Source organism: Rhineura floridana, chromosome 18, assembly GCF_030035675.1.
Source record: "Rhineura floridana isolate rRhiFlo1 chromosome 18, rRhiFlo1.hap2, whole genome shotgun sequence".
Taxonomy (NCBI): domain Eukaryota; kingdom Metazoa; phylum Chordata; class Lepidosauria; order Squamata; family Rhineuridae; genus Rhineura; species Rhineura floridana.
The window spans coordinates 29,890,681-29,906,111 of NC_084497.1; the positions used below are offsets into that span (position 1 = coordinate 29,890,681).

Genomic DNA, 15,431 nt, shown 5'->3' on the forward strand with positions numbered 1-15,431 from the left:
CAGGCAATATTGTGCCAAGAGGTGGTGGTGGTGATGGTGGCCTCTTGCTTGGCCTTTCCTCTTTCCTCAGTCAAGGCGCTCTGCAGGGAGTGTGTAGTGGAGAGATGCAGAGTCCTCCGGTTGAAGAACCAGCTCAATGAGGACTACAAAACTGTCTCCAACTTGCTGAAAGTGACCATCAAGGGGTAAGCAAGGCCTTTTCGAGGGCACAGAGCGACTGGGGTGTTGGCATTGGTGGTAGTTGGTTGGCGACCTTCTAAGAGAGCAGATGGCCTGGCCTACTGCCACCCCAGGAAATTAATGGCTGCTTTTCTTTTATGTAAAAGGCTTTCTGGGCCACTTAATATGTAAAGAATCCCTAAGCGGCATGCAAAAATAACATGGAAACCATAACACAGCAAAGACGTGTTTCCACAAGAGGTCTGCAGCAATGGGGAGGTCCAGACTCTGCCCTCCCTGACCGTACGCGATGATGCAGCTGGTGGCGCTGTGCCCAGCGTAGGCGCAGAGAGCAAGTGCTATGAACGGTCTCTCGTCTTCCTCCCAGGAACGATGGGTTTTGGGTGGGGAAGTCGTCCGTGCGGAGTTGGCGCCAGCTGGCCCTGGAGCAGCTGGATGAGCCAGATGAAGATGCAGACCAAAGCAATGGCAGGATGAACGGCGATGCAAAGAACAAAGGTACCCCCCATCTCTGCCTCCCCCCCGAGCGCTGTTAATCCCTAAGGAATGAGTTTGTCTGAAGGGCCCCTGCGCACCACAGCCCCCATAGCTTATCCTCCTCTGAGCTGGTGAAATCTTAAGTGCGCAGCTCCTTGCGTACAGGAGTCCTTGGGCGTGAAATTAGTTTTTGCTTAGAGTGTGGGTTTGAGACTTCTAGACGAGGGAGCCTGTTGGACTCCGGCTGCCATCAGCCCCAGCCAGTCTGGCCCATGGTCAGGGATTGTGGGAGTTGTAGTCCCAACACCATTTGCAGAGTCCCATCCTTGCTCTGGCAAGCAGTGGGACCTGGATGCTGACCAGAGACAATTTTTACGCGGGACCCAAAGAGAAACAAGAGTCAGCTGTTGGAACTGTCATCTAATGGGGGTGGAAGTAAAGTAATTTTGCCAGGCTTCCCTTTGCCCACTGTTGCTGCTGCCACCTTCTAACTGTTGTGGGTCTGTTCCCTCCTTGCTTTCCAGAGGAATCCAGTGCAGAAAAGCGAGAGGAAGAAGACCTAAAGTTCAACGAGGACATTGTTTGCCCACATGGTGAGTGGCCAGAGGGGGGGACAGTAGAGGTGCACGCATACACAGAGGGGCACACTTTCTGTTTGTTACTTTTATGCCTCACCTGTCCTCCCATAAACCTAGGGTGGCATGCATAGTTCGCCACCCACCCACTGCGACTTTCTCTTCACAACAGCCCTGTAAGGTAGGTTTGGTTGAGAGAAAGGAAGCTTCTGCTGTCCAAGGTCCACCCAGTGAGCTTTCAGGGCTTAGTGGAGACTTCAGCCTGGGTCTCCCTGTTCTAGTCCAGTGCTGGAACCACTACACCATGCTGGGTCTTTCCTGCAAAGGTGGAAGGCAGGCAAGCAGTTTGTGGCATGGGACACTTGCCCCTTCCACCTTGTCTTGCAATGCAGTGCTTCTAGAGAGCTAAAGTAAACCCAAGGCAACTTGGTCCTTTTGGTCAGTTTGACATAGGAAGAGGATCCACGTGTTTGGAGGGGGCTCAATTTGGGTAGCAGCGCCCTGAAAGCAAAAGTGAGTTGGAGTTGAGTCACTGTCTAACAGCCTCAAGAGAGGATGAACAAACAGCCAAGACAGGGGCCTGTGTTTTTTCCCTCTGCAAACTCCCATCCATGGCTCAGCTGGTTAAACAACAATTTCTGATTCATCTTTCTGTGCTCTTAAAAATGTTTATCTCAATTGGGAATTTATGTGTACCTTTATAACCTTGGAGGGGAAAAAAAGAATTTCTCATCCAGGTCTTGCAAGTGTGTGGATTTGACCTAGTTGGTATGTGGGCACCTAGACTCAGGGCAATATCTTTGGCGGACGATTGGTGGATCAGCAGAGCTGGGATGGTGCCAGAAATTGGTCATCTGTGACATCTGGACCACAGCAAACCCTTATTTTTCCCCCTCTCTTTGCTTTAAAAAGCAGTGTTCCAGCTTTGCAGTTAGAGTGTGACTTGTGGGGCAGGAAGTGTTCAGAAAGGGATGGAACGGTATGAGAGTTTGCAGTTTGCATCCCAGCCTGGACAACTTGAAGGAAGAAGCCCAGATTTCACTGATGATACCCGCACGTGCAACAGGGATTCCTGTGCATGACATGAAAGCCATTTTTGGGCTGTAGATTAATTGAGTTAATTAATTGAGTTAATTGTGGCCCTACCGAAGGTGCCAGTAGTAAGAGTTAAATCCTCCCAGGGTTTTGAAGCTACCCAGCTTAATCCATCAGCTGTGGTAGAAGAGGAAATGACTGTGGTGTGGGGCTGTGAGAGGCTGGGCTGTTTTATGTGGCTGCAGATGTAAAGCCAGAGAGACAAGCATACAAATACCTCCTATCTCCTTTCTCTTACAGCTCAGTTGCGATTAATAAGGCATAATTGTGTCCGTTACATGTATTTTGAAGTAAATAGAGTATACCATTTAGGAAAGTAATTTGAAGAAGTTGGAGCATGATTAGAGGGGTAGGGAGAGTGTTCAGGTAGATGCCACTGCCGTCACAGTGAGTGAATTCCAAGGAGGCCTGAGTGTGTGCACATCTCAGATTTCAAGGCACTGCAGGTTCTTCAGCCAGGTTTGCCTCTGCTTAGTGCACACCCATTTCCTGCTACTTAGATCCTCCCTGGAATAGGAGGGTAAAGAAAAGCATATTCTCCTCCCTCACTTAATTGCTGGCTACGTCTTTATAATTGGCCTGTAACCTTAGAGACTTCTTAGACAGGAGCTTTGTTAAAGAGGCAGGGAGCAAGTAGCAAATCATGTACAATGGCCTCCTTGCAAGCTTCCTGCTCTGCAGTAGGGGCAGTAAGAGGTGTGCTCTGCAAGGAGCCCTCAGTCCAGTGGGAAGAAGGTCCTGATCCTGGCTTGCTTTCAGCGTCTGATCCTCCTCCTGTGAGCCTCTGATGCTGCCATGCTTGCTAGCTAGAATAAGAGCCAGGGCGGGGTGGGTGGGCGCAGAGGGGGCGTGAAGCTCCTTTTAGGCTGAGTTAGACTAAAGGCCCAGCTAGCCCAGTCTTCTATGGCAGCAGCTCTGCAAGGTCTCTGGTTAGCCAGATCTAGACTACCTTGAATGTTTTTAGAGATTGAACCTGGGTGATTGTTGTTGTTAGTTTATATACTGCTTAATCCAGTTATGCAGTTCTGATTGCCTCACCTCAACAACAAAAAATATTGTAGAGCTGGGAAAGTTTCAGAAAAGGGCAACCAAGATGATGAAGGGGATAGAGCAACTCCCCATGAGGGAAGGTTGTGGCATTTGGGGCTTTTTTTGTGTAGAGAAAAGGCACATCGGAGGCAACATGACAGAAGTGTGTAAAATTATGCATGGCATAGCAAAAGCAGATGGAAAAATGTTTTTCTCCCTCATAACATTAGAACTCATAGACATGTAATGAAGCTGAATGTTGGAAAGTTCAGGACATACAAAAGAAAGTAATTCTTCACCCATTGCAGAATTAAACTATAGAACTTGCTCTCACAGGAGGTGGTGATGTCCAGCAACTTAGATGGCTTTTAGATAAATTGATGGAGGAGCAGACTGTCGGTGGCTGTTACCCCTGATGGCCATGCTCTGCCTCCGTGGTCAAAGGCAGCATGCTCCTGAATGCCCCTTGCTGGAAACCGCAGGAAGGGAGAGTTGCTGTGGTGCTCAGGTCCTGCTTGTAGGGTGTCTGGCCGGCCACTGCGAGGACAGGATATTGGACTAGGTGGGCCGTTAGTCTGACCCACCAGGCTCTTCTTGTGCTCTTCATGCCAAAATAGGCTTCTAAATGGTTGTTACGTATAAAAGGCCAATGACAAAAACAAAAAAATATAAGCATCTGTAACTAAAACATGCTGTAAAAGAATCCCTTCAAAGCAGGAGACTCAGCTAGGGAGGCTGAAGGGAACGTCCGAGCAGACAGGTCCACCGTCATTTCCTTCTGTGTGTCAAGATGGTCTTCTCTCACTGGGCTTTTCCTACTTACCCATCCCGGCAACTATTTATTTATTTATTTGTTATTTGATATATATCCCACCCTTCCTCCAGGCAGGAGCCCAAGCTGGCCAAATACCAAGCTAGTATTTGGAGGCATATTCTGCCTCGGAGTTTGGAAGCAGTAGACAATTATCATGGTCCATCCAGCTCAGAATTGTCTACAGGCTCTTTGCTGACTGGCAGCAGCTCTCTGGGGTTTCAGGCAGGGAACATGACCCAGCCCTCCCTGGAGATGTTGCTGTTGGGGATTGAAGCAGGGACCTTCTGCCGTCGCCAGGCGGATGCTCTGCCACCTGAGCTGTGGCCCTTCACCACAAACATTCGCCTTCCTGCTCCACTGCTGTCTAGCAATGAGAAGTCCCTGTTCCCAGAAGCTTAGCAAACAGTTTGTCAGAAGCTGGTTTCGTTGTATTTTCTTTTTTAAGCCAGTCCTCTGACACGGCTGCCATTGAACCTTACCGTTGGGCAGGGCTTGGCACTGGTGAAGGATGCTGGCCTTGAATGGAGTCTGCTGAGCAATGGTCATGAAGCATTTCCCCCTCGGGGGGTGTTGGGGCATTCCCTGCGAGCTCCCTGTGCTTGTGAGCTGGTTCCAGAAAGCTGCTCTTCTCAGAGAGGCTGCTTAAGGAAGGGAGCCCCGCAGTAGTGCATATTGAAAAGCAATGTCCGTTTGGGATCACTTGGCTCTTTCCGACTCCCATTTGACTGTTTACGCAGAGTTCTTAAAAAGGGCCACTTGAGTTCAGTTGTGCCTCTTGGCTGCCAGCCCTGGCCCGATCAGGCCATTGGCACCAGCTCTTCTGTGCTCTGCAGAGTAATCTGTGCAATCTCTCTTGTTATGTGGCTGCTCTCGTCCCCCCCCCCCGCCCTTCTTTTATTTTATGACCGCAGCCGGAGCCCAATGCATGCCTCTGCTGTTTCTTTTTCCCCACAGGCAACTTGTGCATTTCAGAGAATGAGCGGAGAGTCGTCTCTGGAGAAACCTGGAAGAAACTGCAGCAGTATTTCCCCAATGCCCCAGAGTTCCCAAGCAGCAAAGACTCCTGTTCCCAGTGCAAGGTATCTGGATGGTGTTTTTCTGCATTGGGCAGAGTTTAGTTGCCCAAATGCTAAGAAATTCTGCAGGCAAATGAGCCAGGCGGGTGGGGATGGGGAGAGAGGGAATGCTGACAAAGCATGCAGGGCAGTTCTCGGTGCATTTGCGCACTGCACAGGAAGTTGTGATGCTTTGGTCAAAGCCACAGAGCTTTCTGGCAATGGAAGCTGCCTTGCACTGAATCGCACCCGGACTGGCAGTGGCTGCTCAGGGTTTCAGATGGGGGGGAGTCTTTCCAGCCCTACCTGGAAATTCCGGTAACTGAACTTGGGACCTTCTGCATGCAAAGCAGGTGCTCTGCCGCTGAGCAACTGTCCTTCCCTTAAAAATAAAACAAGCTTCTTGTCCTCATAGTTCCGAAGAAAGGGCTGATTTAAATAGGAAGCCACCTTCTGCTGAGCCAGACCCGTTGGTCCATCTAGCTCAGTATTGTCTGCACTGACTGACAGTGGCTCTCCGGGGTTTCAGGCAGGGAGTCTCTCCCAGCCTTTGCTGGAGATCCTGCCGGGGATTAAAGCTGGGACCTGCTGCATACGCAGATCCTCTACCGCTGAGCTACAGCAGTTAGTTATATATATATATATATATATATATATATATATATATATATATATATATATATATATATATATATATATATATATATATATATACACACACACACACACACACACACACACACACACACACAGAGAGAGAGAGAGAGAGAGAGAGAGAGAGGGGCAGGGGTTGTAGACCCTCTTCAGGCTGCCCCCCCTTTCCCTCCCTTCCTCCCCGTGACGAGGAAAGTAGGAAATAGGTTTTAGGACCAGTGAGTGTCAGTTGCTACAGAAACATTTCCCAGCCTCTGCCTTCTCTTGTCCTGGGCTCATCAGGGGAGGTAAATGGGAGGAAGGAGTTGCGGTTGGCAATCTGCCGCACGCAGAGCGGCAGGCGGCCCAGTGAAGCCTGGAGGCAGCTGAGCTTGTCTGTTAGGGACATGCACAACCCGCTGCTTGTAGGGGTAGACTGGGGAGCAGCTGCACTGGTCTTCTCGGGAGGGGTGTGGAGGGGAGTTTTTGTCTTCCCCAGAACTGCCTCCACCTTTTATGGCTCATGTAGCCAGCATGGCAGGTATTTCTCCGTGCCACTTCAAAGAACCGCTGTTGCCCAAGCCCTTGACTGTAAAAGCGGGGGGGGGGGAGAGCACCTCTCGGCTCCTCGGGCAGTGAGCTCCGTGGGCGTGACCTGTGTGTGTGTCTCTGCAGATTCTGGAACGGGAAGGAGAAGAGAACGAAGCCCTCCACAAAATGATGGCCAGCGAGCAGAAGGCGCATCTCCCAAACCTCTTCCAGGACAAGAGTCGGCCTTGCCTCAGCAGCTGGCCTGAGGTAGGAAGAAGAGGAGAGGATGGGGGGGGGAGGTTGTGTCTTAGGAGGTGGGGGAGGAGCAATTATAATAATAGTAATAGTAATAATAATAAAAATTTATTTCTGAGTTGCCTATCTGGCCAAAAAACGGCCACTCTAGGCGATGTACAATCCATTAATTAATGTATAGTACCTGCTTGTCAGGATTATTTTATTTTTAAGGATTTGTAGGCTGCTTAATCACTGAAAATCTCTAAGCACAGTTATTATATTAATTGTTTTATGTGCCTCCAAGTCGATTTTGACTTATGGCGACCCTATGAAGAGGGTTTTCATGAGGCTGAGAGGCAGTGACTGGCCCAAGGTCACCCAGGGAGCTTCATGGCTGTGTGGGGATTCGAACCCTGGTCATAGTCCAACACCTTAACCACTACACCACACTGTATAGGTTGCGCATCAGGACAATCAGATGCTGTGGCACCCCCATTTCTTTTAAAGCATTCCATAGTTTTTCATGATCTACACAGTCAAAGGCTTTGCTGTAATCTATAAAGCACAGGGTGATTTCCTTCTGAAATTCCTTGCTCCGTTCCATTATCCAACGTATGTTTGCGATATGATCTCTGGTGCCTCTTCCCTTTCGAAATCCAGCTGGGACATTTGGCATTTCTCGCTCCATATACGGCAAGATATGATATCTAGGATACACACCTTAACACAGTGAGGGGGTTTGAGAGTGTCAAAGAAGCTGGGACTCCTAGCAGTGTCACGCAAGGCACAATGGTCAAAGCTGAGACACCAGTCTAAGATGCGTCCAGACTCAGAGGACGGCAATGGTGAACCACCTCTGAATACCTCTTACCACGAAAACCCTGTGAACAGAGTTATATGAATTACTCATTGTTAAAACCAGGCTGGGTTTCAGCAACATAAGTAATGCAGTTTTAAAGCAAATAAAAACCACATGGCATACAGCGAAGTCAACACCTGTGCAGAGTTGAATGCAGTCAGGGCTGCGTGAGCTTCTTCTTGGTCATAGAATCCTAGAGTTGGAAGGGGCCTTGTAGGCCATCCAGTCCAACCCCCTGCTCACAGCAGGAAATCCACAGCTAGAGCATCTCCCGCAGATAGCTGTCCAGCTATGTCACATGGTAAGCACCCAGTAGGGCTCCGTTCAGCCCCCCAAACCAATTGCTGGGTTCTGCGTCTGGGCAAGAGAGCCTCTTGCAAAGTTAATTAATGCAGACGTTGTGGTCTCCTCGGTCAGGCGGGCCATGGCATATGAGTGATGCAGCTGTCCACAAGCTGGTGACTACAACTCCCATCTGCCTCAGCTGGCACACACTGGTTGGGGCTGATGGGAGCTGTAGTCCAAAACATCAGGAGGGCACGAGCTTAGCAGAGAAGGGTTGTCCAGTTGAACGCCCGGTCCAACAGCCATGTTCAGTGAGGGGTGTGCATAGGATATCACATGAAGCATTGCCACGTTCTTGTGTCAATAAATCCACAGCCTCTGTCTTTGAAGGCCTGGATTTCACAAAACTCGATGAACTCTCTTTCAGGAGCTGGATGAGCTCTATGTCGTCTCAAAGTTCTTTGTGGAGGAATGGAGGAAGTTTGTGAGGTAAGAACACAACTGCTGGAGCAGACTAACAAAGGCAAGCCAGATGCCTTCGTGGCTAGCAGCCACCTGTGGGTGGAAGGGCCTTCTGTTTCATGGCTCTGGTTGTCCCTCCCTCGCCATTCTATGAATGCAGGGAGACGTCTGCTAAAAAGGTCCTCAGTAGCTCCTCCCACTTCCCCTTTAACTTCCGAGTTCGAAGATTGCTCAGCTTCCATTTGACACAGTCATATATATTTTCTCTCTCTTTTTCCTGCCTGTTTTAAATAAAATCAAAATAGCAAGCCCCGATTTCTTGCTTGCAAAATGGCTGTCGCTGCACAGTGGCCGCCATCATCTTCTTTTCTTTTGACCTCCAACCAGGCGGCCTACACGTTGCAGCCCCGTGTCCTCGATAGGGAACCGGGATCTCCTCTGTCCGCATGGCGGCCTGATGTTCACGTTTGCTTCCATGACCAAAGACGACTCTAAACTGTGAGTTTCTTCCATTCAGCAGTGGAAGCAAGTGGAGCAAGGAGGATTGTGTGGCATGCAGTTCAGTGTGAAACTGCCAGGCATCCCCAGGGGGAGGCCTCAGGCAACCCGGCTTGCATTTTCCACTGTTTGCATGGGGGGAGGGGGGGCTGAGGCTTGTTGAAACCCCTCTTTCCAGTGGGGTGTTCCTTGCACCTGCAGCACGCGACCTAAGTGTTGTGGGAGGGAGGATGCTCCAGCCTTTCTAAGTCAGGCAGCACATTCTGCTTCTTTGCACAGTATAGCTCTGATATGGCCCAGCGAATGGGAGAAGATCCAAAAGCTCTTTGTGGTGGATCACGCCGTCAGAGTAATTAGGAGGCGACCCTCAGAGGCGAATCCTGAAACGCCGCTCTTCATTACCGAACCTGGTGAGTGAACAGGCTTCCCCCTGGCACCGGCATCGTGGTCGTCTCACTCAGTTCCGGTATTAACTTCCTCTCCCCCACCCCCTTGGGGCTACAAGCTCAGAAGCCTACTTTATTTTTAGATGACCTGCTATTGCTTGGGCTGTTTTGCTTTATAACTGTGCCCCTCAGATGACACTCGCAATTCTTTGCAAAGACTTTTGCCTTGTTGATTCATGCGTGTGAGGTTTGATCTGCATTTTGGGTTCATCAGGGTTTTTTTATTGGGTGCTGCAACCCAAAGTTGCAGTGTATGGGCTCTCCAAAGAGGACTGAACTGCAAATAAAGCATGCAAACTTTAAAAAAACCATAAATGCTTTTTTAAAAAAATGTCTTGCAGGATAAAAATAGCCTTAAGTCAAAACTGGGGGGCAAAGTGGAGGACAGAAACACCTCCTCGAGTGGTTCTGTCGCTTTGGAGCTACAAACAAAAGGCTTCACACTGAGAAGTGCAAGACCATGTAATCCTGTTGTGGGGGTGGGGAGCCTTTTTTCATATCAAGGGCCACATGCCCTTCTGGGCAACCAGGCCTGGCCAGAGGCAAAGTGGCCAAAGCAATGTAAATTTTACAGCCCGCTCCTTTCTACACACACTTCTCTGTCCTCCATCCCAATAAGCAAGAGGCCTGCTCAGAGTCCAGGGGCACATTCCAGGCATACCAGGACACTCGAGGGCCAGTGAGGGGTGTGGCCTGGAGGGTCCCAAAGGCCAGGTGGAGAAGTAGCCAAGGCTGCGTTTTGGCCCCCAGGCTGGAGGCTCTCCAGTCTTGCCCCTGTTGCGTCACGTTAAGCTGCTTGGAGGAAATTTGGGATATGAATATAACTCTTTTGGGACAGATTTATATATTGTTGATTTTATTTATTTATTTAATCTTATATACCGCCCGACTAGCAACAGCTCTCTGGGCGGTGAACATTAAAAATACAATAAAAATAACACAAAACTGTACAGTCTAAATGCTGGTGACCATCCTGGATCTGGGCCCAATTCGAGGTGGCTAGTTTTGACCTGCAAAGCCTGAAGTCGCCTGGGTCCTGAGTGATTTGCGGAATATCTTCTGTATGTGGAATGGGGATGTAGCCGTTGCTGCAGGGCTCCTACTCCGCTGTTCCCTGACCATTGGCCATGCTGGCTGGGGCTGATGGGCACTGGAGCTCAGCCCACGTCTGGAGGGCCTCAGAGGCTCCCCGTTCCTGCATCTGGAGATGGGCCAAATATGTGTCTGTACACCCAGAATCTCTCTGCCGATCTCTATTTTGCATATGAGCTTTGAGGTTTTCTTTAATTTCAAGTGCTTTTAGGACTTCATTACTGCCTTATGTTGCAAACCATATTGAAGACGACAGCTGAAAGATGATCTGTAATTTTCAATAAGTAAACAAAGAACACGCTGCCTAGTTAAACTATGGAATTCACAAGAGGTAGCAATAGCCACCAACTTGGATGGCTTTAAAAGAGCATGAGACAAATTCATGGAGGAGCGTAAGGCTCAGGTCCTGCCGGGTGCTTCTTCCCATATATGCTTTCCCCCCCTTCTGGTTGGCCTCTTAGAGGACAGGATGCTGGACGAATGTGCCCTCTTGGGCCTGATCCGGCTGTAGGGAGGGTCGTCTTACCTTCTTGGGTTATGCTCTTAAACGCTTGCAGCTGTCCTTGGGCACTGGCTGATGTTGCGCAAAGAGCCCCACTGCTGCAGCACTGGCCTACCTCCTCCTTCTCTCTCTCTCCCCCTCCCCTCCACAGAGCTGTGCTCAGACTGCAGAGAAGGGTTGTTGTGCCAGCAGCAGCGGGACCTGCGGGAGTACGCCCAGGCCACCATCTATGTGCGCAAAGTGGTTGACAACAAGAAGGTAGAGGCTCCTCTCACCTGCTCCCCCCGCTCTTTCTCCGCTCCATAGGCAACCCTGGCCTCTCCTCCTCCAGCCTTAATTGAGCTGCAGTGCCCCATTGCAGCAGCATACTTTGGGGGGGGGGAGCTCCGCTAACGTAAGGTCTCCAAAAGCTGGTTAAATAAATGCAGGGAAGGGACTGTTTCAATGGCCATGAGCTGCAGTGGAACCTCCACGGCCAATGGCAATATGCCTCTGAATAACAGAACTGGCAGGTGACAGCCCAAAGGAGTTGACTGTCATCACTTTGCCGGGCTTGCATGCCTTCCTCACACACCTTGGCTGGAGGCAGGAGTATCAAACTACGGTCATGGGAAGCTGCCTTGTGTGGAGTCAGATCTATCTAGCTCAGTACTGTCTGCTCTGACTGGCAGCAGGTCTCAGGTGGGAGTCTTTTTTTTTTTCCCCAGCCGTGCCTGGGCACTCAGCTGGGGGTTGACCCCTAGACTACATGCGAAGCGGGGGCTCTTCCTCTGAGCGACGTCCCTTCCCCATAAATAGGGCACTTTGGATGCTCTTGTACTCCGTCACGCCCCAGAGTGAGTGTGTGTGTTGCTGTTCTGCTGCCTTTGTGTGGGCAGCTGCTTTTAGAACATGCTTCTTAGGAGGAACTTCTGTTTAAAAGACAGGTCAGTTCTTCTGATGCAGAAACTGTTCCTGGTCCGTAATAATGTCCTATATATATAAAGTCAAGAAAGATGGCGAGGTTTTATTTACCCACGATGCGTTTGAAATGCCGCTGAAGGGAGTGCACGCAGCCCCAGGTTGTCCTTGCCTTGTTACATCATAGGGGGAGCCATAGGAAAGCTGGGGAACTGAAGTTGCCAGTGAGGGGCCATGAGTTCATGGTGCTGGGGAAACTCAGGCAGATGCTGAAGGAGGCATAGGGGTGCTTCCTTCCCCCCCCCGCCCCTGTGAGCTCAGGTCGGCCTCTCTGGAGACTCTCCCCTGGCAGATGTCTTGGTGCCTCCACCAAGGTGCTGGAAACCAGCTGCCTGCAGCAGAACTGACGTCCTGGTGCGGGAAGGTCATGAGATTCTGTTGAGCAGGATTTTGCAGAGGCTAAATATAGGACCCTCTTCTTCTTTCTGCTGCTGCTGTAGTGGAAGGGTGGGGGCAGAGGGAGGGAGGGAGTGGAAAAGGACGGGGCAAACTTCTGCCCGGCTGCGTGTTGGTGAATTGCCTTGGCCTGCGTGACAGAGAGGCCGCGTTTGGGATGCTTCCTGGTGGCTCCCGTGAGGATCCATTCTAGGCCTCCCTGCTATTCTGTGGCCTCTAACAAGTTCTTGGGGAGGGAATAGCAAACTTTAGTAAACGGCAGCTGCTAAAAGATCAGGTGCGTCCGTGGGCCTTTGTGTATAAGATCTTATCTCAAAGTAAGTCCCTGAAGCTGATTTGGCTTCATGTTCCCTTTACACAGTCCACATTCAAACACGCACACAGAGCTTTTCCATCTGCCTCTTTATCCATAGCCAAATCAGCAGCTACCAGCAGCTATGTTACGCACCTGCAATGTTTTTAAGCCTTCCGTGGCCACAGTGAACTTCCTCAACCTGTCACTTTGGGTGCCTTAAAAAAAAGGCTCACAGGAACGGGTTTAATTTGGCTCCCCCTCCCCCCAATGTCTTGGCTGGCGAATCCAGGTCATGAAGGATGCTGCCCCGGAACTGACCGTGAGCAGCTCAGAGGCAGAAGAGGAGAAGGAGGAGGCCAGGCTGGAAGGGGAGCAGGATCCAGATTTTAACCAGGTAAGCGGGGAGGGGGTGGATTGGCTTTTTGGGAGCAGTGGATTCTTGTCTCAGGACTCTGTGGATTGGGACCATTGGTTTTGCCTCTACATCCTGGATAGGGTTGCCAGGCTCAGGGCCTGAGACTGATCCTGTATCTTTAGGAGAAGAGAAAGTCAGCCAAGTGCAGGTGTTCTTGCAACACTGTAATGGGAAAAACCACAAGGTGGAATTCTCCCTTCCCCCTGCACAACTTTTAAAGATACAAAAGACCTCTTGGTTGCCAGGCCCAGCCTCCAAGAGGTCTTCTGTATCTTTAATAGTTGTGCAGGGGGAAGGAAGAATGCCGTTGTATAAATCTATGGTGTGGCCACATTTGGAATACTGTGTACAGTTCCGGTCGCCTCATCTCAAAAAGGATATTATAGAGTTGGAAAAGGTTCAGAAGAGGGCAACCAGAATGATCAAGGGGATGGAGCGACTCCCTTACGAGGAAAGGTTGCAGCATTTGGGGCTTTTTAGTTTAGAGAAAAGGCGGGTCAGAGGAGACATGATAGAAGTGTATCAAATTATGCATGGCATTGAGAAAGTGGATAGAGAAAAGTTCTTCTCCCTCTCTCATAATACTAGAACTCGTGGACATTCCAAGAAGCTGAATGTTGGAAGATTCAGGACAGACAAAAGGAAGTCCTTCTTTACTCAGCGCATAGTTAAACTATGGAATTTGCTCCCACAAGATGCAGTAATGGCCACCAGCTTGGATGGCTTTAAAAGAAGATCAGACTAATAATTCATGGAGGACAGGGCTATCAATGGCTACTAGCCGTGATGGCTGTGCTCTGCCACCCTAGCCAGAGGCAGCATGCTTCTGAAAACCAGTTGCCGGAAGCCTCAGGAGGGGAGAGTGTTCTTGCAGTCGGGTCCTGCTTGCAGGCTTCCCCCGGGCACCTGGTTGATCACTGTGAGAACAGGATGCTGGACTAGATGGGCCACTGGCCTGATCCAGCAGGCTCTTCTTATGTTCTTATGTTAAGAATTCCACCTTGTGGTTTTTCCCATTACAGTGTTGCAAGAACACCTGCACTTGGCTAACTTTCTCTCCTCCTAAAGATACAGGATCAGTCTCAGGCCCTGAACCTAGCAACCCTAATTCTGGAACTGCTGAAAGCAAACGGTTGGAGCACATGACCTATAGTTAAATGATGGAATTCGCTCCTGCAGGAGGCAATGATGGACATCCATTTGGATGGCTTTAAAAGAGAATGAGACAGATTTGTGGAGGAGGAGAAGCCTAAGTTCTGCCTTCCCTGACGGAGGCAGTATGCTCCTGAGTGCCAGTCCCTGGGAATCACAAGCGGAGAGCGTTGCTGCTGTTGCCCTCAAGCCCAGCTTCCTGGTTTCCCACTGGAGTCCCTGGCTGGCTGCCGGGGTGGCAACAGGACGCTGGACTTGATGAGCCCCCTTTGGCTTGAGCCAGACGCAAGGCTTTTGTGTCCTAAGCATTTCTGCTGGCGCTAAATGCCAAACCACTCCCCTTTGTGACTAACTTGGGCTTGAAGTCAGTGGGGAAGAAATGGCAGGAAGTCTCTCTTCACACAACGCACAATCAACCCATGGAACTGTCATGATTTAAAGATTTGACAGCCCTAAAAGGGGTTAGACAAATCCATAGGAGTGGGATGCCTTTCAGTAGCTCTTATCTGTAGTGGTGTTTTAGAACCTCCAGCTGCAAGGGCAGTCTGTCTCTGAATACTAGTTGCTGGATAGGCTGCTTGGAGGCATCTGGTTGACCACTGTGAGAAGCAAGATTTTTGGAGTAGATGGGCCTGCTTCGGTCTCCTCCAGAAGGCTATCCTTGTGTTCTTATGTTAGTGATTTTTTAAGAGCCTTCAGATTCTTAGTCTCTGCTGCTGTGTTCAGAAAAATGCATTAACAACCAAATAGTAACAAAAAGCATTCTAAAAAATTAAACCTTTTAAAAAATAGCTAGTTAAAATATACTGAAAACAGTTGCAGATGAAAACATCCTTGTGTCTAGTGATCTCTGGGTTCCTAGGAATAGTCTCCTTCACCCATCACATGCCTGGGTAAACAGGAATGTTTTCAAATTCCTCCTAAAAGTCAATAACGATGGGGCTGGTTGCACCTCACTGGGGAGGGCATTCCATGCATAGGGAGCTACTGCTGAATTTGCTCCCTTAAATGGGAGGTCATGTATAGCAGAAGGATTGGGGACCCTGTGGCTCTCCAGACGTTGTTGCTGGTCTCCAGCTCCCATCATCCCTGCCCTTTGGTCATGCTGACTGCTGAGGCTTATGGGAGTTGGAGTCCAGAAGCACCCTGAAGGCCACAGTTCCCCATCCTGGAACTAGGCCGTCACTTGCCTTCACTGCCCCCACTGACCTCCATTGCCACTGTCTGCTCTTAACGTGGGTGGAAAATGTGTGATCCTCCAGATGTTGCCAGACTACGAATCCTATCATCCCTGAGTGCTGGCCATTCAGGCTGGTGGTTGGGGCTGATGGGATTTGGAGTCTTGACAATACCTGGAGGGTCACTTAGGCTTTCTCCATTCCCTCGTAATGCAGTTTGTTAAACCCTCATAACTTAAAAAAATTGGGGTCGTAGGGGGTTTGC

At 49.9% G+C, this 15,431-nt stretch overlaps 1 protein-coding gene across 3 annotated transcripts in view; it reads left to right on the forward strand.

The window, feature by feature from the left end:
- Positions 1 to 15,431, forward strand: part of USP48 (ubiquitin specific peptidase 48) — a 36,071-nt gene that overhangs the window by 16,479 nt on the left and 4,161 nt on the right. For all 3 annotated transcript variants that reach the window (XM_061600837.1, XM_061600838.1, XM_061600836.1), the window contains exons 14-23: positions 71 to 185; positions 548 to 678; positions 1,182 to 1,250; positions 5,125 to 5,249; positions 6,534 to 6,656; positions 8,198 to 8,259; positions 8,620 to 8,730; positions 9,010 to 9,140; positions 10,922 to 11,028; positions 12,711 to 12,815. In XM_061600837.1, coding sequence (XP_061456821.1) covers positions 71 to 185; positions 548 to 678; positions 1,182 to 1,250; positions 5,125 to 5,249; positions 6,534 to 6,656; positions 8,198 to 8,259; positions 8,620 to 8,730; positions 9,010 to 9,140; positions 10,922 to 11,028; positions 12,711 to 12,815 — 1,079 coding nt within the window. The remainder of the gene's footprint in view (positions 1 to 70; positions 186 to 547; positions 679 to 1,181; positions 1,251 to 5,124; positions 5,250 to 6,533; positions 6,657 to 8,197; positions 8,260 to 8,619; positions 8,731 to 9,009; positions 9,141 to 10,921; positions 11,029 to 12,710; positions 12,816 to 15,431) is intronic.